Source organism: Pteropus medius, unplaced genomic scaffold (assembly GCF_902729225.1).
Source record: "Pteropus medius unplaced genomic scaffold, Ma_sr-lr_union100, whole genome shotgun sequence".
Lineage (NCBI taxonomy): Eukaryota > Metazoa > Chordata > Mammalia > Chiroptera > Pteropodidae > Pteropus > Pteropus medius.
Window position 1 is genome coordinate 15,124,860 of NW_024349225.1, and position 24,072 is coordinate 15,148,931.

The following is a 24,072-nucleotide window of genomic DNA, read 5'->3' on the forward strand; positions in this document are numbered from 1 at the left end:
GGGCACCCAGGCTGCCCCGGACCCCGCCGTCGGAACCCCAGGGTAGGATCTGGGCGCCTCTCTGAGCCTGGAAGCTCCCTGGGGGATTCTGGCCAGCTGTCTCGGCTTAGAGTTACACACTGGGACGGGAGGAAAAGCAGGCTTAAGGAACCGTCACCCGTCACGTCTGCTGCAGCTTGGTTTTGTCTGTCTGTCCACCTTGCTGCTGTCCTGAGTCGCTGGAACCGGGGTGGTTGGCCCGACTGAGAGACGGATGGGCGTGGGGACACACCTGGGACTAGGCGCAGGAGATGTGAAGGCCAAAGGGCAAGGGTCCCCCGTTTCTGGCCACGGTGGCGGTGACGTGGCTCCGGAATTGCTCTGTAGGAGAGTCTTGAGGGGCGAGAGGAAGCAGGTGGCAGGATTTGTCCTAAACTGCCCTGAGGGAACAGTGCGCTGACACGTATTTGGGGTCACAGGGGAGGCTCAAGGATGCCATGCGGAGGGGACTACGCCCCCAAACCACCTCCTTGTGGCCCTCACTATGCAGGGGCACAGGGGCCCAGGGACAGGCCCGGCCCCTGCTCTTTCTTCCCTCTTCCCATCGCCTCCCCTTCCCCGGGGGCAGCTCACAAGGCCCTCCCCCCGCACGGCCCGCCCCCCATCCTCTGTCACAGCCTGTTGTCCAGTCTCTGACACTCGTTACCATGGAGGGTTTTGTTTGCACTTATCTGTGATTATTTATTTACTACCATTTGACTCGCTCAGGAGACCAAGTGCCATGAGAGCAGGAGCTGTGTCCACCTCTGGTCGCCCCCCCCCACTGCCGCCACCTGGACCGCGGGCCCCTGGGCGGGCGCCAGAGCGTGAGGCCTGCGCCCCGAGCCTGGCCGGCCGCGAGCTGCTGTGCTCTCGGGGCTCCTGTCCTGCCTTTCTCCCCTCTCTGCCTCCTCGGGTGTCCCCACTTCCTGATGGCACCCACTGCCGTCCAAACGCTCCCGTGCCGAGTCCCTTCCCAGGGTCTGATGGGAAGAGGGACTGATCAGAAACGTGGACTGGAAAAAGGCGTTTAAAGGAAGGGGGTGACTTCGCTCCCCGCCGGGCCCGGCACCTCGGCGGCAGCCTCCGCGCCTGCGCTCGGCGCTGTGAATTTCAGCACCGGAGGGGCACAGCGCTGGGGACACGTCGGACTCGGAGGGGAAGCTTAGCTGTCCCTCAAGGCAGCCTGTGCTGGCAGCGCTCAGGTTCCATCCCCGTCCCCCCTGTGCCTGCTGAGCTCGTCCCTGTCCCCGGATCACCTGCCCAGGGCACCAACTGCCGCGCTGGGGCCCCGCCTCCTTCCCGGGCGCCTCCCTCTCCTGTGCTACCCAGTGACCTTTGGGCCGCTTTCTCGGTATCTGCCCTGGTGAGTCAGGGATGCTATAAACAGGCAGCAGGACACAGAGATGGGCGGAGGTTCCCACTTGGGACGGTGACAAAGTTCACTGGGAGAGAAGCATGAAGTGTGGAGGGCAGGGCCGCAGTCAGAGCTCACGGCCCCGCGCGCCCGCGTGCGCACACGGGAACGGATGACACCTGTCGTGAGCGAGGCCGGTCCTGCGGCCAGCCCTGCCCCCGGCGCCCGCCCCGCCCCAGGCTGGGGTCTGGCTCCATCTGGCTCTTCCGTCTTCAGTCTCCCCTTCCAGAAGCAACTTCCCTCTCACCGACACGCCACCCAAGGCTCCGTCTCCTGTCCTGGGGGGGACTAGAGAACCCTCCCGGGATCTGCGGTGGCCCCCCGGCTCCCGGGTGAGGCGAGCTCACTGAGGAGGTGGCCGCCGCACTGGCCCTGCTTCCTGTTGACCACGAACCTGCAGCTCGGCTTTGTGGCTGCGGAGTGCCAGGGGCTTGTGGCAGAACTTCTGGCACCGGAAATGCGCGAAGAGGAAGCCAGGGCCACCCGGGACCCAGGCCGCGCGTTAACCCTGCGTTTGCGCCTTTACTCAACCGCACCCTCTCTCGGTGACGGCGCGGAGGTGGCACGGACAGCTTGGCACTCTGTGTCAGTCCCTCGTAAACACAGCCTTGTGCACCGAATCCCTCGGGGGCTACCTGAAGCCCCACCCCCTCTGAAAGCCTCTCCCTACGGCCCTCTGGTCCCCATGCAGCCCCTGCCCAATCTCCCCCAACTTCCCGGCTGACAGTGACCTCTGCTTCCCGGGCAGGCCCTGTGCCATGAGCCAGTCAGTCAACACGGTCTGATGAGCACCCGGCTCTGCGCAGGCATCCCGGGGTGGGAGGAGCATGAGGCACAGACCCTGTGGGCAGGAGCGTGCCCCCCGGTGAGGGAGGGCGGCCTGCTCACACCACACCCCAACCCGCATCGGCGTGAGAGGCACGTGTGCGTGCCTTAGACGCTGCCGGGAACGGTTCGCGAAAGCCAGCAGAGAACACGAAATCGCTAACTCGAAAAGGCAGCGTCACTCCTACGTTCCCTGCAGCTAATTTACAATAACCGAGGCATGGAAGCAACCCAGGCGTCCATCGGTAGATGAATGGATAAAGCCGTGGTACATGTATACGATAGAATACTACGCAGCCATGAACAGGAATGCTGTCGTGCCATCTGCGACAACGCGGATAGACTGAGGGTATGGTGCTGAGCGGAGGACGTCAGGGTCAGGCAGAGAAAGACAAACACCGTGCGATCTCACACATCTGTGGAAGCAAAAAAGGCAAACGAACAAACGACACAAAATACAAACAGACGCATGTCACAGCCACTACTACTGTGATGAGTCTGCACGGTGACAGACGGTCACTGGGCTTCGTGGGGTGATCGCATCGTAAGGCACGCAAATGTCGAGTCGCTATACTGCGCACCGGACTCCAACACAGTATCGCATGTCAACTTTACTTAAAAATAGATAGATAGATAGATGATAGGTAAACAGATGATAGATGGATGGATGGATGACGGATGGATGGTCGGACGGACGGACGGACGGACAGATGCCGGCACGGTGAGGGCCGCAAGGCCCCGGCGGGCTTCCGGAGGAAGGGGGCATGGACGTGCTTGCCACCCTTTCCGAGTGCCTTGCACTAAACGAGGCCCTCGGGGAAAACTCGTTGAATCGATTGGGCTTCACAGATTCCTAAAGATCCTTGTTGAACAAACAGTTCGACAAACATCATCGATTTCTAGCCCCCCTCCTCTTGCCCCTCGATCCCCCGACCCCGAGCTCCCAGGGAGAGACCACAGAGGCCGTTCCCACCTGGGGAGGAGGGTCTCTCCTGGCCTCCAGCGCCTCCTCCTCAAGAACGTGACTCCTCTGGGGACACGAGTCTCCCTAAGCGGAGGCCCTGCTGCCCGTTTCCCGCGTGTGCCCGAGCAGCCAGTCCCGCCAGGCACGCCGTGTGTCGCCTTCCGTCAGCCCTCAGGAGACAGTTCAACATCTTAACAAACCTTAATCATTCAGGAGCAGTCATGAGGCTGTCAGCTGGGTCTCCACGCTGCCCCTCAGGGAGGCCAGACGACCTCTCCTGTCTCCATCGCACTCCGCTTCCCTCCCCGGGGCTCCTCGGGGCTCCTTACTCGATTTTGGGGGGCATGTTCCAGCGACCTTTGGGAGCGGGTCTTCAACCAAATGTCTCTGGTTACGAATCCCGTCTCTCAAGCCTGAGTTCCCTGCCACGCGTTCGCGTGCCGTCGGACGCACTCGTGGGAGCACCTCCTGTGCGACAGGCACTTTGTCGAGCCCCCGGGGACGTGGCAGTGAGGAAAACAGCACGGGGGCAACGCAGAAGGCTGGCGAGGCTCGCGCTCGTGCGCCAGGGGGAGCGGGAGGGTGCGCCCGGCACCCAACTGTTAGTGACACCCCGTGGCGGGAAAGCTCGCCAGATGGAGGCCTCGGACTTGCTCACACGCGAGAAGAAGCTGAGGAGAGACAGCTCCCAGGGGGAGCCTACCGGCGGGGACGGCAAATTCCGGGCCGCTGCAAAGACGCCCAACAGAGACCTGTGCAAGGAAGTGGAAACGGAGGCGGGGAAGGCTCTAGAAACTTCTAGGATTTCTCCACTTGCTAGTTTTCTAATCGCGGGTTAGACGCCCTCCCTGAGGCTCCCGTCGCATCCACGGAGCAGGGATACGAAGACGGCACGGGAGAGGGAACCGGGCCGCGGAGCGGAGACACGTCGGGCCCGCGGAAGGAGGGGAAGGGACTGGGTTTCCTGCAGATGGGGGTGGGGAGGCTGGTGGCTGCACACGTCAGAAGCCTCTGAGTGTGAGACGGAGTCACACCCGACGCCTTCGTGGCCAGTGATCAATCGGCGGGAAGGATCTAAATCCGCTGAGGAGGATTCTGGGGACGGCTGTGGCAGGAAGTCCGGAAACGCGGGATGAAGTCTCACCCAGGATCGGGGTAACGTAAGCATGGCTCAGGGCACGGGGTCGGCATCGAAGTCCTCAGGGGCACGGATGGCCTCCGAGGAGTGCTCTCCGTTTGTCCAGGGTGCTTCGCGTTTCCTTTTCTTGATGAGCTCTTTCTCATCCGTTCATCCCAACCTTCCCCCTCACAAACCTATCAACAATAAACGATTTTTGCTCACCGTCATAATGACCTCGAAAACTGATCTATTCTTTAGGTGCGACCATTAGCAATGACTATTCCTTTTTGACAGTTTGACCAGGGTGACAGTGGGCAGTTACCTCTTGTGATGAACTTCTAACCGAGGATGTGCCTCAAGCACAGACTGCGGGATGAGAAAGTAGAAGTGACCCAGTGTGACAGTAACGGACAGTTACCGATGACGTAGCGGACAGTCAGTGATGATGAAGCAGACAGTGATGATGTAGCGGACAGTCAGCGATGATGTGAGACAGTCAGCGATGATGTAACGAACAGTCAGCGATGTGATGCAGCGAACAGTGATGATGTAGCTGACCGTGATGATGTAGCAGACGGTTACCGATGATGTAGCAGACGGTTACCGATGATGTAGCGGACGGTTACTGAGCGCCGATGGTGGACCAGGAACCATTCTACGTGAAGTGCACGTTTCCTGTCACTGAACCTTCACGCAAGCCAGTTTTCAAGTGAGGAGCAGGCACGGGGAGCTTCGGGGAACTCACTGCTCAGGGCCACGCGTTCCGTAGATAAGGGAGCTGGAACTGGGCGTCTGGCTCTGGGCCTGTGCACCCCACTCCGTGCGAGGCTGCTTCGCGGCACGGCCGTGGAGGACCGGAGTCTACAGATATGGGGCAGTGAGCATCCAGAGGATGTTTCTGAACTGGGAGACTCCGGGCTGAGGCTGGAAGCCAGGTGTGCGTCCCCACGTGGGCGCCTGCCTTCCCTGTGGTGAGGAGGTAGGTTGGCTGTACCGAGGCCCACATGTTGGTCTTCACGCGGCCTTGGAGGAGGACAGCCTGTGTGCCATGGCCCAGAGGCCAGCTGTGGTGTGTCTTGCTCCGACTGGAGGACGGAAGATGTCCCTGGGTGTCCCCTCAGAGGTCCTGTGGGCAACGATGTCTCCCTTACTTCTCCCTCCTTTCCAGTCTGGGCGGCTGTCAATGCCATCTCCGTGGAAACCCCAAAGGAAGTTCTTCGGGCTGCCCGGGGAAAGAGCGTCACCCTCCCGTGTACCTACAGTACCTCTTCCTCAAACCGAGACGGATTCATCCGATGGGACAAGCTCCTGATGAGCCACACGGTAAGGATGCTTAGAAAGTTGGGGGCATCAGGGAAATGAGCGTGACTCGTAAGTGACGGTGGACATGCACTGAGGCAGCACTCTTCTCAGTGGGTGCCACGTTCTCTTTGATGAGCGATGGGCGTATCGATGGATAAATAAACCCAGAGGCAAGATCTGAGCAAAGCAAGGGGCACGGAAGCCACAGGTGGCCACCTAGCACGACGCCTGGCCCGTAGCGGGTGAGTCAGTGAGCGGGACCAGACCGGGCTGAATGGGGAAGGGAAGGGAGATGCCGGAGGTCAGAGGCGGGCGCGTTCGAGACCACACACGCGCTCCTGCGGTGTGACCTGCCCGCCTGGCCCAGGCTTTCGCGATTCTTACTAAGCACGTGTGAGCATTGTAGAACCGGAGCCGCGTGTTGGCACGCCCGGGCGGGGATGGCGTGCGGTGGCCAGGACAAGCTGGGAGCCCCGCACCGGGCCGCAGGCTGAAGACCAGGTGGCATCCCTCTTTCCTGCCAGGAAAAGGTGCTCATCTGGACATTTTCAACCCAAAGCTACATCTACGGTGACCTATATAAGAACCGTGTCAACATATCGAGCAGCACAGAGCAGTCGGATGCCTCCATCATCATCGGCCAGCTGACCATGGCTGACAACGGCACCTACGAGTGCTCAGTCTCGCTGATGGCAGACCTGGACGGCACCTCCAAGTCACGCGTCCACCTCTTGGTGCTCGGTGAGTGTCCCTGTCTCCTTCCTGGGCGGCAGGAAGCTGGTGGGGCGGGGAGCGGGGTGCCACGAGAGGCACCCCAGTGGCAGGACAAAGCCAGAGGCGGCAGTGCCACCCCAGGGCTCAGACGCCCCCTACCGTCGGTCCTGTCTCGGGATGGGGAGGGCACTACGTGTCCCTTCAGGGTAGAAGGCTACTCTGAGTTCTCGTGAGGGGCAGACGGCTCCCCAGGGCAGAGGGAAGGCCCGCTGGCGTGGTCCCTGGGGGTTGGCCTGGCAGGTTCTGCTCATGCTCTGTCCAGGGCTCTTCCTGGACAGCTGTCCTCTCAAGCCAGACTTACCGAGAAGAAACGGGACGTCCTTGTCCTATCGTCGAGATGCTCACCTGCCCCTGACTTTGGTGCTGAGGGCCAGCGGTGACTCCCGCAGTAGGGGGTCCTTCCGTGTCCTGAGCTCAGCTCACGGGCAGCGACCCTGCACACCCCCACCTCCCAGCCCTAGACCCCAGCAGCACGCCGCCGGCCAGGCTCTGCTGCCTCCGCAACGTGGCCCAAGGCGACACTGTTTTCACACGTCGAACTTCTTGTTAAAGTGCGTAGCTTTGGAAGGGTCTGAACAACCACCTGCTGCAGCGTCTCCATTTTGTAGACGAGGCTCAGAGAAAGGAAACACCTGACTCAAGGTCAAAGTTCCCGGGAGAACCTTAGCACCTGCTCCCTGACCACCCGAGGACGTGGCCCTGGCGGGGAGCAGCCCTGTGAGCCAGAACGAGGCATCACGTTCCCCTTATGCTGTCGCCGACACACTACTTAGTGGGGCACGATGTTCAGCTGCGTATGTTGGTGGCACCGTAGTGGGTCACATGATACAGCTCCCAGCGAAGAGTAAGGACTGACCACTGCCCCACGCCCCTTCTGCCGACAGGGCCGGTGGTAACGCTCGTGGGCGGTATCCTTCCACGCTTCCTCCGTGGCCTTTACGCACATGTGCGCACGTGCACACACACACGCACACACATGTGCACACACGCACACGCACACACACACCCTTCCTTTCAATTCCTTTGTCTAAGAAGGGAGATGGGAGCGTAGAGACGGCTGTGCGACGTTGCTGTCCCGTCTCCTGCTCGTTTTCCGGGAGGAGCGCGTGGCGATCTGCCCGCCAGCGCGGTACTCGGTGCCGCCCGCCGGAGCGGCCATTGACGTATTTTCCGGCGCCCACGGTACCGACGTGCGGCGCACACTCACGCTCGCTCTGCGCCGCTCCGGCTCCCGCTGGCGGGACTCCAGGCCGCCGGCTCGGTTTCCACGCCGAGTTAACCGCGCTGCCAACCGTTTCCGCGAAGAGCCTTAAACTGCCGCGAGCTCTGAATGAGCCTGCCCATCTTCCCACAGCCTTACCAGTACTGGACGTTATCGATTTTTTAAAAAACTTTAAAATTTTTGTTAATTTGCTGGGTAGAAAGAGTTTCGTTCAGGCTACGTCAACATTTTAAGGTGCGGCCCCCATTCCCGAGCTGGAGCCTGGCCCCACCGTGGGAGACGAGGTTCGAGTGGCTGCCACAGTCCCCTCTGCCACCTCCTCTCGCCCCCTCTTCTGGCTCTTCTGAGGTCACGGCCAAGGGAGGAGGGCGAAAGGGGACCAGGGAGGCCTGTGCACCTCGCGAGGCCACCCGCAGGCCTCGCTGGGTCAGGATCCCGATCCCGCCGGGCTGACTCAACTGCCCACTGCGCCCTCTGTCGCCCTCCACAGCAGACATCAGCGGCCGCGTCTGCCCTTCCCGCACCCCGCCCACCGAGGCCGGGGACCGGGCAGGGCCAGCCCTGCGTGTGCCCACTGGCCTCACGTGGCCACAGAACACCGCCCGGGGACGCAGCGCTCGCTCAGAACTGCGACGCCGTAATCGCTCCTCTGTTCCCGAGGCCTCTGCTTGGGGTCCGGGGCCCTGAGGCCCCAGGCCTGGGACCGCGTGGACGGCCGTGTCCGGCTTTCCGTGGGGCGCTCCGGACACCGCCAGCACACGTCGTCCTCTTCCAGCATTTTTACTGCTGGGTCGCGGCGGCCCCGCTCCAGGTGCGGTGCCCGACCCGTTTTTCCATCGACTCCGCTGAATCGGGGTGGGGGCCTGCCCGGCCGGGGGTGCCCCTGAGGGCATGACCTCTGCCTCCGGAAGGCTGTTAGGATGCAGGTCACTGCTGCTCTGCCGCCCCATGGTTCCCCACGGCAAGCTTAGTCCAAACACGAGTAAACCAACAGCCGAGCGGGTCAACCCTGCCGCTTCTAACGAGGCTAAGCTTTTAAAGATAAAGAACCGGAGAAGAAGATTCACGCGTAACACGAGGTCGGAGGCCGCCCGCGCTCACCTGCGTGACGCCGCGTTCGGCCCGGGGGGGCTCTTTCGTCTTTTATCCCACACCAGGCGACGCCTCCCCTCCCGCCGCCTGAGCCCTCGCGTTCTTTAAGCTCCGTGCCACTCCCGCGAGGGGACGCAGAGGGCCCGTCCCTGGACGGGACACGCGGGCTGTTCGCAAGCAGAGCGATCGCAGTGTTTCGAGTGCGCAGCGCTCGGTTTTCGCGGGCATGGCTCCCCGGAGCGCGCCAGCCTGAGGACGAGCATTTTGGTGCAGCTTCTCTTCTCCCGCTCGGTCCGCCCCAGCCCAGCCCTTCGTCTTCCAGGCCCGTCCTTCTCTGCCTGATTCCCGCTCCTGGCTCCCAGTGGTTGGGGGCAGGCGGCAGGACCCCCGTCAGATGCGAATGTCCTGCCCCCGACCCTCCCAGGGCAGCTGCATTTTTGGAGAGGAACGAGTTTAACCTGAGGTTATGAAACTCCGTGAACCCCGTGTTTTGCTTTGAGAGAGAGAGAGAGCGCGCGCGTTTCGTACCATATATTAAGAAATCCAGCAAAATCCTTTAAAAATTTTTAAAGGTTTCTTTGCAAATGGCTCTCCTGCAGGGCTAGTGTTAGGCGAAAGGGCTTTAACTTGGGCTGGGCGACCTCACCGTGAACCGAGGCGAGCAGGGGACTTGGCCGCGGGGAGGCGCCTGGCCCCGCGACGCGGCGCTGGAGGGACCGCGGTCTCGCGGCCTCTGGCGCCCTCTGGCGTCCGCGGCGGGAGTTGCAGGCTCCGCCTCGAGCCCGTCGCATCCCCCGCTCCCTCCCCATCGCTGCGCCTGCAACACCTGTTCAGGTGGCCTCTACCTTCTGTCTGGGACGAGGACCAGCCACCTGAGATTGGGGGGAGGGGAGAGGCGCGTCCTTCACAGCTTCTCCCAGAACTTTGCGGGGTGGGGCGGGGGCCGAACGGAGCCGAGTTCGGCGCATGCTCCGTGCCCCTGCGCCTGTTCAGCCGAGACTGCAGGGCAGGCGAGCCGTCCACAGGGGCACGTAAAGAAAAGTGGAGGGGACAGGCCTGCCGCCGACAGGCTCCAGTATGACCCGCCCCACTGAGTGACCTCCACTTCCCACCCCCAAGGGCACCGCCTGGAGTCTCAGGCAGAGTCTAAGATGTGGCCATTCGGCCCCGCGCTGAGGGACCGGGGCTGATCTACAGTGGCACCGCTGAGTCGCTGGCAGAGGGAGCTCCTGAGAGCTGGGGCGGGGGTGGGGGAGGTGGTGGCTCTGGGATGGTGACAGGCCCCTGAGGAGACATTTTGGATGGATAGTTCTTGGAGCGTTGCTTCTCACCCCTTGGCTATGAATTTCCCTGCCTGTGAACAAACAAGGCCACATGTGTGTGGCTTTGGGGTGGGAGGCGGCCGAAGCCAGCCCCACCGGAGTCATGCCTTCTCTTGGGCCCCTCCCCTGCACAGTGCCACCTGCCAAACCAGACTGCGGCATCGAGGGAGAGACCGTGATTGGAAATGACATCCAGCTGACCTGCCAGTCAAAGGAGGGCTCCCCGGCCCCTCAGTACAGCTGGAAGAGCTACAGCCTCCTGAACCAGGAGCGGGCAGGCTCCCCAGGTAACAGGGTCTGCAGGGCAGGGAGGGCGCGGCCGACCAATCAGGTCCCCCAAAGGCTGTCCCTTCCCCCAGCCTGCCGTCCGCAGAGCAACACCTTGAACCATCGCTCGAAGCACCAGTGTCTCAGAATAACACCCAACTCCCTCTCAGGTTGTGCAAAATAAACGTGATTCGATGTAACGCACTTAGGGGAACCCACGGGAAACATCAGCTGCCTTCCTTATGCCCCCCGACTCAGCTCCCCGACATGAGCATCCGCAGTCACTGTGCGAACGCCCTGGGTGGGGATTAGCTGTGATTACCATTATGTCTCAGAGCACCCATTTGAGACCCCGCGCCTAACTCGGTGGCTCCACTCCAGGGCGGGGATTTCCCGTTCCCATTCCCACTTCAGGCCAGTCCATCTCAGACTCCCCCGAACCCCACCTCCCCAAAGGCCTCCCCCACCACAGACCTGGGCTGCCTGCCATGAGAGCCCTGTGTTCTCGGGGACTGGGGTGGAAGGTTCACTTACTGTGGCCAGGCGACCGATGTCCTGGGCAGCTCGGTATTTGACCTTTTGGTCAGGAAACAAACCGGAAGGAAAAGAAAAAACCGATATAAATGTCTTACTGCCATTACCTGGGAGCGCACTGGCGTGGGAGCACCCCACCAGACCCCCCTGGGTGTGCTGGGGCGGGGCGCGGTTCTCACTCTGCCTCCCAGAGCCCTAGAGTCTGTCCCGGCTTCTCTCTCTGGGGCTGAGGCCAAACCCATCTCCGACTGTTAAAACATTTCCATCCACAGAGGATGATCTGGAGGTCAGGGTTCCCCCGCCCTCCTCCACCAGAGACAGGATTCCCCACGTTAGAGGCTGCGTCCTTTGCTTAGCAATCGGGGGAAGCAAGCCAGCAGTGACGAGCACGGCGGATCCAGAATCAACACACAGGAACCTGGGGCCCAAAGCCTCCACTTTGTAGCTGCAAGTCACTCAGCCTCTCTGACCCTCAGTATCTTCTTCTGAAAACCTGGGAAGACCGTTGTACTGCCTTCCCTGAAGGCTGTGAGGAGGAGATGAGACCCCATGAACCACAGCTCTGAACATCCGCTGCAAGCTCGTCCTTGGCAGACTGGAGCTTCATGCACTGAAGGAGTGGGCATTTGGGCATCGAGGGAGGAGGGAGGAAAGAGGAGGAGGTGATTGTGGGGAGTCGGGGAGGAGGTCCTGGACAGAGAGGGTCTTGAGGGAAGAGGTGCAGCCTGAGCTTGCTGACATGCCATGGGGTGGGGGCGGACAGGCAAGGTAAATCTCGGCAGTGGCAGTGGCAGTGGCTCCAGGGACTGGGGTGTCTTGCAGGGAAATCTAAGGGCAGCAGGGAGGTGCCATCGCCTGCGTTTACCTTCTCGACCACAAGGTGTCAGCCCTGCTGCAGGACACTAGATTCAGCCAGGTTTCAGGACCCGTTAGGGCTTCCCCAGAAAGGGGGTTCCGGGGCCCCAGCTCGGAGCCAAAGCAAGCCTTCCGACGTGAGGACCAGGGGAAACAGCACCGACTCGGCACGGGGAGCCCGCGGGGCTCTGCCTCTGCCGCTGGGGCGGCCCTGGAGGCCGTCCAAGGTCCTCACGCCGTGCACACCTCACGCGCAGACCCAGCTTCAGCGTCAGGAGCGGTGCGGGTCTGAGAAGGGCGGTCCAGCCCCTGCGCATGTCCCAGGTCTCGGAGCGTTTCCCAAAGTGGGCTCCTTCCAGACGCCTCGCAACAATACAAACAATCCCGTTCGTTTAGAAAGTGAGACCATGAGCACCCGGGGCTCGTTAGCATAGCAGAAGCTCGGAGCATGTCAAAGGCGCATTTAACCCTTAACTCGGTGATTTCTCAACTTGTCCTGGTCATGGATGCTTCTCAGTACAAAACACTTGCACATGTAAACAACACTCCAGAAAGCACGGCAAGGCGTGGGGCTCTGGGGGAGAAGGCGGCATTCTATGGGGGACGGGCGTCTGGAAGAGACCGAAACCACACGTAAGAAGAAGGGAGGAAAATCAACCTGTCACCAGCTGCCGGTGAGAGAGTGGATGGTTTTTACTTTACTCTTCGCTCTTTGCAGAGGCTTTCCCCGCCCCTGTGGCTGAGATCGAATTCCCTTCCTATAAACTCAAGCAGCACTTTGCTTCAGGACCCCAGTGACCCTGCCACCGCGGCGTGTCTGTCTTCGCTCGTAGACTGGGACCGCCAAGGGGACGGGGACCCCCTCCGTCTTGTTCAGAGCTGCCGTGATCAGCATAGATTTTCTGGATCGGATTGAATCGAAATCGTTTTTATGTCATGTGTACATTCTTATGATGTGCACACATGGATCTGATCATTTTTTAAAAAAAAAAATGCTCCAGGGAATTTTAGACCTAAAACAGGATTTTGGGGACGCTTCGTCATTTCTTAATTTTGTGACTTTGGGCAAGTCACTTGACTTCTCTAGGCCTCCACTTGCCTCTATGAAGTTGGAGGTGGAAATGTTTGTCCCATCTACCATACAAAATTGTTGGAAGAATCGCGGACGTCACACTCGAGGATGTTACTGAGTAGCACGTCTGGACAGGGAAATACAATCTTGCAAGACAGTGAGGTGGGGCTGTGGGGGGCGGGGGAGGTCTGGGCACCAGGGAACTCGCAGATGAAGCTGGATGAAGCCAGGCCAGATCCGTGCCCGTGACCGCGTTAAGACCGGGATTGTTACTGAAGATTTCGGGCCACCTCTGAAATGTCGGACCGGGTGGCGACTGGATCCTGTTCATGGTTTAGAACGGCTCCTCGGGGTGCCGGGCCACCACCTGGTGGCAGCAGGGATCCTAGGAGCCTCTTCGTGCAACAAACAGGAGGACGAAGGTCCCTAACTCTTCTCTCAAAACTGCAGCTACGACGAAGCATCTCAGAGGGACGGCACGTTTAAATGCGTCTCAGCACAAAGCTATCCCTTTCAAGGCGAAGAAGTTCTAGGTGCACGGATTTAGCAGGAAGCTCGCTCACGGGGACACTCGGGCCATCGTCCCTGAACTCGGGAGGGTCAGGAGTCACCTGACCCGTTTTGGACGAGGGAGCTGTGGCTCGGGGACGTTCAGTGGGAGATGGAGAGTCCAGACTGACAGCTGCCTCCTCCGCACCTCAGCCCCACGCTCACGCACCGCACTCATGGCAGAAAAATCCGGACGTCAGAGCTCTTGACCGCTAAAACCTTCGTCCACGTGCGTCTGAGCTAAGGGTCGGTTTCTGAAGCTCACACAGGAGTCACAGCGACGCCTTCTCATCAGAGGGCATTTCCCGCGGCACGCGCCGTGCCCCGTGTTTCCGAGCTCTCGCCACACGCGGGCACTCCGCGGCGGCCTCACGGCGATGGTCCCCTCACCGATGCTCACGCGTGTCCCGTGAGGCAGGGCTCTTGGTGTTCCCATTTTCAAATAAAGAAACAGAGGCTCAACGAAGCTAAGTTTCTTGCCCCAAAGTCACAAAAATAACCAGTGGCAGAGCCGGGCTTCGCGCCCAGGGAGGCAGGCTGCGCCACGGGCACCTGGCGGTGGCGTGCTGCGGGTTCGCCGTCCGCGGCCGGGGCGGGTGTGTCCTCCAGGTGCGGCTTGCACCCAGCAGGACGCAGCCTCGGCACCCACCGTTGCCTCTTCTGTGGCACCCGTGTCACCCTGGCTGTTTCCTCCCAGTCACGGGGCAGAGCTGGACCCTGAAGAACATCTCCACAGACACATCCGGCTACTACATCTGCACCTCCAGCAACGAGGTGGGGGCGGAGTCCTGCAACATCACGGTGGCCGTCAGACCCCGTAAGAGCAGACGAGGGTGCAGGGGGCGGGAGGACGATGGCCGGAAGGTGACGAGCGGGGTCCAAAGAACGAGCCGGAGAGGCTGCCGTGGAGGGCGGCTGGGTGACCTTGGCCCAGTGCGCCTGTCCCAGGCTCCCCTTGCCTGGAGGCCAGTCCAGGTCCCTTGGTTCTCTGGCAGTGGCACCTAGGACTGGCTGCTCAGTCCGCCGGCCCTGGGGCCACTCCGTAGCGGGGTGAGGGCCCAAAGCCAGCTGCCAGTCTGGACCCCGTCCCTTGCGGTGGGATACTGACCAGCTCAGGGATAAGCCGGAGTCGGAACTGGCCTGGCCGACGGCCGAGGACTTCTCGGGAGCCCGCGTAGGGAGGCAAAGCCATCGGCCCGCTGTCTCTGTCTGCGTCTCCATCTTGAAGAGCCTTCCCAGCCCTGGCTGGCCGCACTCCGACAAGGCCATGCCATTCGAGGGGCCCCGCTCCCTGCGCTGGGAGGAGGGCGGGGGCCGCCGGGGCTGGGAGGGATGTGTGCGGGACGGCTGGCGTGGGTGCCCTGCCCACCGCGCTCGCCCCGGAGCCTGGGCTCGATCGAGTCGAGTCGGGGATCCGGCCTGGGCCCGGGAGGTGCAGCCGCTGTGTCCCCACAGCCTCCATGAACGTGGCGCTGTACGCGGGCATCGCGGGCGGGGCACTGGCGGCCCTCATCCTCACCGGCGTCCTCATCTACTGCTGCTGCTGCCGGGAGAAGGACGAGGCCAAGGACGCCAGGCCGTGAGTGGGGGCGGCCGCGCGGCCCGGGGCCGGGCAGACGGGCAGGGCAGACGGGCAGGGCAGACGGGCAGGCCCGCCCAGCTCCGCCCAGCTCCGCCCAGCTCCGCCCAGCTCCGCCCAGCTCCGCCCAGCTCCGCCCAGCTCCGCCCCTCACGCTCCCGGGACCGGTTTTAGAGCCGAGAAGTGAGCACGTGATTCGCTCAAGCCCTAAAAGGGCACTGCAGCCCCTGACCCCCCGAGGCCCATGGGCGTCCTGTGGTGTCGGGGCCACGTGTGCGCCCCCAGTGGGTGCCTCCTGGTCTGGTGGAGCGGCCTGTTCCCACGGCGCCCTCCGCTCACCCGTGGAGCGAGCCCCGCCCGTCAGCCCAGTGTCCCTCCGCAGCTGGTCGGGTGGGCTGGCGGGCCCCAGGGGCGTGGGCGCTGCTCCCAGGGGCACCTCATCCTCTCCTTCCCGGTGCAGGGACCGGTCCATCTACCGGGAGCCTCCGGAGCAGCTGCACGAGATCCCCAGAGACCAGGAGGACCGAGGGAGCGACAGAAGCCAGTCCTCTGACTACGCCGGCTGAGGGCGGCTGGGGCCTGCTTCGGGATGGGGATGGGGTGCGGGTCCGTCCTGGCCTCCCGCGCCCACCCCCCACCCCCCAGCCCAGGACCCCGCCCCTCCGTCCCAGCCCTGATGGAGCTTCCTCCCATGTCAGCCATGGAGGCGTGGCTTAGCCTGGCTGGGTGGTCTCACTGGTGACTCAACTGCCAAGTGACCCCTCCCCACCCCCCACCTCCCCCTGGACCAGGCCGCAGCCTCCACCTTCCCTGCAGCCGGTGGCGGCTCGGAGCCTCAGGGGAGCAGGAGCCACCCCTCTGTGTGTGCCCAGCACCCAGGGGAGCAGCTGGTGAAGAGTTTGCACACGGCACACTTGTCGAATGAGTACACGCAGGTCCCCCATTGTCTCCCAGCTCCAGGGTGGACCCCTGGCTCCGCGGCCCACACTGGCCCGGCCTTGAGCCCCGTTTCCAGCCTCGCCTCCCGCATCCCATCCCGTCAGACACTCCCCGCGAGGGCTCTGCTGTGTGGCTGCCCGCCCGTGTCCGTCTCGGACCCCTGCGAATCCTGTCTCCCCGTCCTGCTCTCCCATGCGTGGGACAGTCTCGTCCCTTTGGCCCGCACGGCACCCACACCAGCCGCACGGCACGGCTGCCGGAGCACGCGTCTGTGTTCGGGTCTGAGCCCCTGGGCTGGGCCTGGGCCTCCCCCCGCGTTCCCGGAGCCCGCGGCCACAGCCCTCCTGGCGCAGCTTCACCCAGCTTAACGCGGGGAACCACTCTGACAGGTGGCCTTGCCCTCTCTGGTCCCTGACAGCCTGTGGGCACAGCGATGACCTCCCCCCACAACCCACTTGCTCGTTTAGTGAAGTAAGTGTGAGGTGGTTTAGATGGGCACACTCAGGAGCTGGTTTGCAGGTGGCCCAGGATTCGCACGGCAAGGCCGGAGTAACTGACCTACCTGCTCCCTGGTCCCTAACCCGCCCTGCGCAGTGTTTCTGCCAGGGGCTGGCTCTGCTTTGCCGGTTGGGGGCCGTGCTCCCCACGGTCACCCCTGGGAGCCCAGGTATCACAGCCTCCTGTTTATTATTAAATGAACGTTGTCTTTTCTGGATGATCAGAAAAGCAATTCTACAAATCCGTTGTCTCTTTGTGATATATTTTGTTAAATTCTTTGCTTCATTCAAAATGCTGTCAATAATGATGAAGTCGCAGGTGGAAATTTTTTTTTTTTGACGTGGGTTGTTTTTTTCACAGGAGGGTGGAGCTTGTGTCTCGTGGGTCTGTGTCTGCTCCCTGTAGGCCACCTCTGCATCCTTGGCGAGGTGAGGTGATGGGTCTGAGGGGACAGAGGGCCAGATCCTGTGGGTCCCCTTGCTTGTGGCCACCGTGGGGTCAGACGATGTCCCCATGGTTGCTGGCACAGGACAGAGCCCTGCCTGGTGGTGGAGGTTATTCCAGGTGCCTGCAGGGCCAGGACACCGTCCAGGCCTGGGAGTCAGTTCCCACGCTTCGAGGGGGGTGTGGACGTGCTCTTGTCGGTGTCACTCCCAAGGGGGCCCCCTGAGGGAGGGGAGGAGCCCCCTCCTGTCGTAGTCATCGGGGAGAGCTGGAGGCTCTTTCCTTGCACAGCGCCTGGCTCCAGTCAGCTCTAGGGGACTGTGCCAAGCACTCGTCTGGCTGCAGGGTGTACAAAGGTCACTAAGATGCTCGAACTCGGGAGGAGCTGCAGTCTCAGGGAGGTGACAGACAGGAGGGCAGTGACCTGGGGCGGCGAGATGGAGATGCCACAGGCTCGCAGTGGGGGCCGGAGTGACTCGGCCTGGGGGAGTCGGGAAAGCTCCCAGAGGAGGTGCTGGGGCTGCATTTGAAGAAGAAACATGAAGTTTTACAAGCAGGAAGCGGCTGGTGCTGGCATTCCTGTCCCCCAGGGCAGGCCTGCTACTTGGGCCTCAAAGCGCTGTCCGTGGGGAGGACCACCGTCTGCTGCTGAATTTATTTAACCCAGAAACACAATAAAAATTAAATTGTCATAAGTTCCCTTATGGTCAGAACTCATCTGGTGACACTCGTGTGGTCCTCCTGGATGGCCAGCCAGTCCCTTCCAGCGGCAGCGTGTGGGAAGGGGGGCCGCCACCGACCGAGGGGTGACCGAGTCCAGGACGCTGGTCGGGCCCCAGACACCTGTTCGTATAATCCTCGCTTGCACGTTCAGATTTCAAGGCATATGGCAAGGCCAGGTGTGCGTGTCACCACCTGAGGAAGGACCCTGGGTGCCCAGAGCGGGCCCCGCAGGCCACGGGCACCTTGGTACATCAGCCACACCCCTGGGCCGTGACCTCCAGTTGCTTCTGGGCACACCGACGGGGCACCTCGCCCTCCCACCCCGCCCCCTCCTCCTTTCTAAGGGGTGGGGACTCAGGATCAACACTCACTCATTCAGAGGTGACCCAGCCGAGCTCCAGAAAAGCAATGTCAGAAACACCCACACGCCACGTCGAGGGCCCCAAAACAAGCATCACGCGATGACTCCTCAGCTGCAGAAAACGAGGTCGAGGCCTCAGCCGGCTGGTCCTGCGTCACGGGGTGGTCAGGACGCACGCGGGAAGAAGTGTGATCCCGTGGCACCCCTCCCCCAGGCGTTTGCTCTTACCGTGTTTCCCTTAAAATTATCTCAAACTTACAAAACACACAACACAGAAAAATATTTCCTTTTGACAATGAGCCACCAGCACAGCGCCCCGTCACCCTCCCATGTACCACGTCCCCCCCACGAGGCTGTCCTGAGTGCCACACAGCCTGAAAGTCGGGGAGGCGGTGCCGAGGCGTTCAGGCCCCATTCGAGTCTCCCTCTTTCCCAGTAGCGCCCGCTGGGGCTCGAGAACCAGCTCAGAACTCCAGCCCCAGTCTCCGAGTTGGAATGTGCCTCAGTCCCTCCTTGCTCGTCACCCTTCCCCCCGCGCCGCTGCCACGTGACATGGGCGAGGGACGCGGGCCTGGGGATGGCGTCGGGCTGCAGGTGACCCGGCGACAGCTGATGAGCACCTCCCGGCTTCTCTTTGGCACATCCGAGCTGCCGGCATCGCTGCTCTGCTGCTTTGGGGCCATTGCGAAGTAAAATTGGGGTGACTTATGACACCATGACAGTCCACCTGATCACCACGATGGCTACTCAGTGACGTCCAGGCCAGAGCGCCTCCCGTGCGGGGACACTGGACAGACGAGGTTTCCCACCAGGAGCGGGACGGGGCAGGACTCGCAAGATTTGGTCCTGCTCCTCAGCATGGCGTGGAATTTAAAACGTATGAGTTGTTTCTGGGACTCTCCATTTAACATTCTTGGACTGCGGTTGACCTCAGTAGACTGAAACCACAAAACATAAAACTAGGGATAAGGGGAGATGACTGTATTTAAAAAAAGTTTTCATCTTTTATGTACTTTTGGAATCCACTTTAAGTCCTTTCAAAGACGAGGCAGGTTTGATTAGCAGTACATGGGAATAAAATCAGCTACAGGGTTTTGGCCGACGTGGTGCATCGCGGGTCACAGCCGCCAGGAGGGGCTGAGGTCGTGGACCGGAGGAGGTGCCACAGGTGAGGAGCCACGCCCGTCCTGGCACGTCCTGAAGGGCACACGGAGCCAGAGAACGGCAGAGGGGGCAGCGCGCCGGGCCTGCGGCGGGTTTGGAGGGACCCCAGGGCAGGGTGGCCCGCACAGCCGCGGAACGTAGATTCTTTTTTAAGGTATTTTGAGCAAACCCATCATTTGTATTTCACCTTTTTCTCATAAAATCAACGTGAATTATTCCACAGTTGAAAGTCTTAATTGAGCATAGCTTACTCAGTGTGACAATCATCTTTTTTAATTTTTGAATGAAGAGAGACAAGCCTTTGTGTTTTCTCCTAGAGTGCACCTGCCACATCCCCAGCGGCCGTGACAGACACACCTGTCTGCCTGCTGCACCCCCAGGTGGAGGAGCCCCCCGAGACTTTCAGGCTGAGAGCATGTCCGACTGCACATGGCCCTCCACGGACAGGATCCAGAGCCCCAGGGGCACGAGTGGCAGAAAGTGACATCTGCAGTGGCTTTCTGCGCAGACACAACTGTGCTCAGGATTCAGGCCACTGTCGCCCCCTCCCCCACCTGGCAATCCGAACCGGAGATGCTTTTGAGCTTCCTTTGTGCTGCCCAGGGAGGGGGTGCTGTGCCAACAGGCAGTGATCCCACGAGCTTCTGGAAGGAGCGTGGACCGCAGCTGCCCGCCACACAGATCCACCAGGAGGATTCGCTGTCCTGCCCTGCTCAGCACCCAGGAACGGGCTTCAAGACCCCGCTGAAACACTCACTGACGACTTTCTAGAAAAAACCAGGCTCCGTGAATCACAGTTGGTTGGCCTCATTACGTAAATGTCGTGCGGTCTGTAAACGCAGGCGGAGGTCGTGGGGATGGGGTTGGGGGTGGGCCCGCCCGCCCGAGGTTCAGCAATGGGGGAAGCGTTGCACTTTGTAAAGCCCGTTCGGGGACGGGGCCCATGTTAATTCTCACAGCCACCTGCTGCCCGGTCGCCACACTTAGTTCACAGAGGAAGAAACCGAGGCTCAGAAGATGAAAGTGACTTGTCAAGGACTCAGGCAGCTGGAGGTGACAGAGCTGGGGCCCAAACTCAGGTCTAACTATTTAAGTCTTGGGCTTATTTCAGGACTTTTTCTTCCAGACAGTGCAAGAGAGAGATCCCGAAGCCCGCGTGACAGGCAGCTGCGGAGGTGCTGTCCGTCGTGCTGCGAGCCTCGGCTCTTCCCTCCGGGAAAACCAACCTCTGTGGTTCATCCGCTCAGAGCGGGCTCCCCCCACCCCTCCCCGCATGTTACTTTCACCTTCCTGCTCCCACTCTTCTCCACTGGCTTTGTCTCCCCCGTGAAATTGAACCTGCACGCCCTCCGAACCTGCTCCTTGACCCAGGAGCCGTTGGGCTTGGCACGTAAGGGCGGGGCCGGGAGCTGTCAGGCGGGGAGGGCGCCGGCTCTGCGTGTTGCCCAAGGCCGCAGTGATGGGACAAGGACCAAAGGGTGGTCAGTGCTGACAGAACAGGCAGAGAGCTGGGTTTAGTAAGGGTTCGGGTTGTGCCAAACGAAAAAACGAGACGATGAGCAAAGATGACGAGGATGTGCCTGAGGGAATGACCAAGACCCTTGATCACATGCGCCAGGTACTCAGGTGTCTAACAAACGCTGGAATGACAGACAAACGTATGCATGGATCGAACGCATAGATGAATACGATAAACACATCCGACCTTGGGGAAGGGGAGAGGCTGGGTTACAAATGAAATCATTCTTTCGCCATCCGGATATTCAAAACATGTTGTAAAACCATCATGGGCAAAACAGGGCATAAGAGCACACGAATAAAGGAGAAGAGAAAGTCAGGAATTAGACCTAAATACACGCGGCAGTTTACTGTGTGTCAAGTCAGCATTGTGAAGTTAGTGTGGAAATGTGGATTATTGAATAAGTGATGCGGGGGAAAAAATCCATTCTGAATCCACATCTCGCACTGTCGTACTAGGATACAACTCGGATGGATCAAAAATTAAAATTTGAAACAATGAAATCCTAGAAGTCTGAGACATAAATATGGAACATATATATTTTTCATCTCGACGTGGGGAAAGCATTTTTCAAATGGAACATAAAGTCCCAAAACATAAAAGATTGATAAATCTGACCCACAGAAAAACAAAAATTTTGATATGGCTAAAACCACAATTAAGAGAGACCTACGACAAAAAGCTGAGATAAAACGCTTGTGACCCCCATCACAGATAAGGTCTTCTAAGAATCGAGACAAAAACAAACAGCAGCAGAGCGGACAAAGGACAGGAGCACTCGGTGAAAAGGGACTATAAATGGCCCTTAAGCACATAAACAGCTCGGCGCGGCGCACAGGAAGAGACGTGGAATTTAAATTCAACTGCGATGTTTCCCTAGCACACCGGCCAAAGCAGATCCGAGTCTGGCGACACAGGGTGGAGACCGCAGGGGACAGGTGCCGCTCCGCTCACACGCACGAGGACAGCGTCACTGCATGGGCACGGGGACAGGCCGCGGCCACGCGACGGCAAGCTGCTCCCATCGCCCGGAGACACGCGCACCCGTCAATCAGCAGGAGGAAACCGCGCCGGAGGTGGACAAGCGCCCAGGTCCGCGGGGTGGAGAACAGTGGGCGTGAACACGCTGCCGGGAGGTTCCGCGGGGGACGCCCGAGGCGGCTCCGCAGTGTGACAGTCGGGAGGGACATCAAGAGACTGGCGACACGGGTTGCCTCTGCGGAAGAGACTGAGTGCCCGGGAAACAGCGGTGTCACGTGTCACAGCTACCGAGTCCCCTTTGACTTCTGAGTCTACACGTAAGTATAGCAGCTATTCCAAATAATAGTGACAACAAACAAGAATGTGTCCTCTAGCAGGGGAGACAAAATCTACCCGTGACGGGGCGTCCCGAGAGGCAGGCGTGGCACTGTGCCCTGGCGTGGCCCGAAGGACCAGGCAAGAGGCAGTTGAGGCAGGAGCGGGCCTCCGTCTTCCTCAAATATTCTTCAATGGGACCGGATGGGTGCACGAAGCTCCAAGTTCAGGTTCGTACAGCCGCACTGCGGCCTCCGACAAGGTTTTGCTCTGGTTAGAAGCAGGTGCCTGAACACCTGAAGAGCACCACGAGCACGGACGGAACCTGGTAAAAGTCGAGGGTCTGATGCTGCTCGTTAAAGGCTTTTCAAGTGCTTGTCACCCACCTTTGGGACCTGTTCCCGTTCAAATAACTGTGCTTAACGCCACCGTGTGCCGGCAGGACACAGAAAATGTATGTTATTTTTAGCCAATTCTAGTACAAATGGTAGATGTGCTGTGGGCTCTGCGGGCAGACTTTTGCCTCTCAGCTCCTGGGAAGCCAAATTTATTTAAATTGCCATCCTTGTCTGTCATCTCAAATGGAGAAATGGACTTTCTAGATTCCTCAAACTGTGATGTGGTGGGTGAATGAATTCCCAAGGTGACATCTAACTGCGGCTGGACTAAAAGTTTGGGGTTTTTTTCCCCCTTAAAGCTAACTAAGGACGTAACGTTTCAGCTCAGCAGCTCATAAAGACAGAATTTACCGATAGAGCACGTCTCTGTTTTCTGGATAGCTCTAACTCTGGCGCTTTCCACGTCTACCAGGAGAAACTGTCTTAAAGAGTAAGGCAGAACCTGAGAGAAATGATTTCACTCTTTACTGCCTGCTTCGCCAAAAAAGTCTATTCAAGTTCACTCTTTATCGGCCCCTTCAACGTACTATTTGACACGCACACTCCTGTTTTCTCTCCCACTCCCCACCTGACTCTGTGCTTCCAGTTTTGTTTATGGCTGGTCTTTCACCTTGTTTTGTTTTTTGTTTTTTTTACTGACCACAAGTTCTGAAATTAATGTAGTTACATGCATCAAGGGTTTCTTTCACACTGAACTCTTTCTGTATCAAGTGTTCAAAAAAAATCCTCATGACTTTGAAGTTAGAGACTAGGATATAGTCTCTTCTAAAAATTTTGAAAAGCTTCCTTTTCATATTTAAATCCTTAAACCAAGTGGAATGGCTTTTTGTGAATAAGGTGGGGAAAGGGTCTAATTTCAATTTTTCTTTTCCCTTTGTGCATTTATAAACTGTTCCTGGACAATTTTCTAAATCATCACACTGGTCTAGAATGTCACCTCTGTCACGTTCTGTATCACATTCCGTAAGTGCGTGGGGATTCTGATTCTGGTCCATGCGTTGTCTCCCTTACTCCAGAATCTCCCGATCTTATTTATCGTTACGGGGTTTATAATAAAGTTGGTCCCACCCCTCTTACAATGTACCTCTTTCCTCAGGCGTGTCCTGGCTCTTGCCTTTAGTCTTCCCGGAATTAGCTTAACTCCAACAAAAACTTGTGATTTTATTTAAAATTGAATTCAAACTACAGATCAGTCCAGGGAGAATTGAAATCTTTATAATAAATCTTTAAAATAATATAGGAATCTCTATTTAGGTCTTTATTAATGTTTTTCAATAAGGTTTTACAATTTTCTACACGTAGGTCTTAAGATTTTTGTCAGATTTATTCCTAGGTACCTCAAATTTTTTGCTACTGTAAATGTTTTCCTTTTTAAAATGTTTTCTAAATGATCTGTCGATGTACAGAAATGCACTTGATGTTATATTAATCTTGAAGCCAATCAAGCTCTTATTTCTACCTATTATCCAGATTCTTTTGACTTTTAATGCAGAAAACCGTATCTGTGAATGACCATTTTCTTTCTTTCCCTAACCTTGTGCTTTTATACTTTCTTACGTTGTACTTGCTAAGAATTCCAGTGCAATGTTGACTAAAAGCAGTTAACAGGGCATTTTTTGTGTTGTTCCTGATTTTAAAGAAAATGCTTTTAAAGTTTCCCCATTAAGGATAATATTTGCTGTAGAATTTTTGTAGATGATTCCCATCAGGCTTAGGAAGTTCCAATTCTATTTCTAGTTTGCTTGGATTATTTTTTTAATTACAAATGGGTGTTGAATTTTGCCAAATGCTTCTTCCCCCATCCGTTCTAATGATAAC

At 58.9% G+C, this 24,072-nt stretch overlaps 1 protein-coding gene across 2 annotated transcripts in view; it reads left to right on the forward strand.

The window, feature by feature from the left end:
• GPA33 (glycoprotein A33) overlaps positions 1–16,585 on the forward strand; it is a 20,377-nt gene extending 3,792 nt beyond the window's left edge. Inside the window, exons 2-7 of one of the 2 annotated variants that reach the window (XM_039881548.1) lie at positions 5,513–5,667; positions 6,171–6,387; positions 10,191–10,343; positions 14,031–14,150; positions 14,789–14,912; positions 15,373–15,564. In XM_039881548.1, coding sequence (XP_039737482.1) covers positions 5,513–5,667; positions 6,171–6,387; positions 10,191–10,343; positions 14,031–14,150; positions 14,789–14,912; positions 15,373–15,478 — 875 coding nt within the window. In that variant the 3' untranslated portion in view covers positions 15,479–15,564. Of the gene's footprint in view, positions 1–5,512; positions 5,668–6,170; positions 6,388–10,190; positions 10,344–14,030; positions 14,151–14,788; positions 14,913–15,372 lie in introns of both variants that reach the window. The other variant, XM_039881547.1, reaches the window with a different exon arrangement.
• Positions 16,586–24,072: the final 7,487 nt, after the last annotated feature.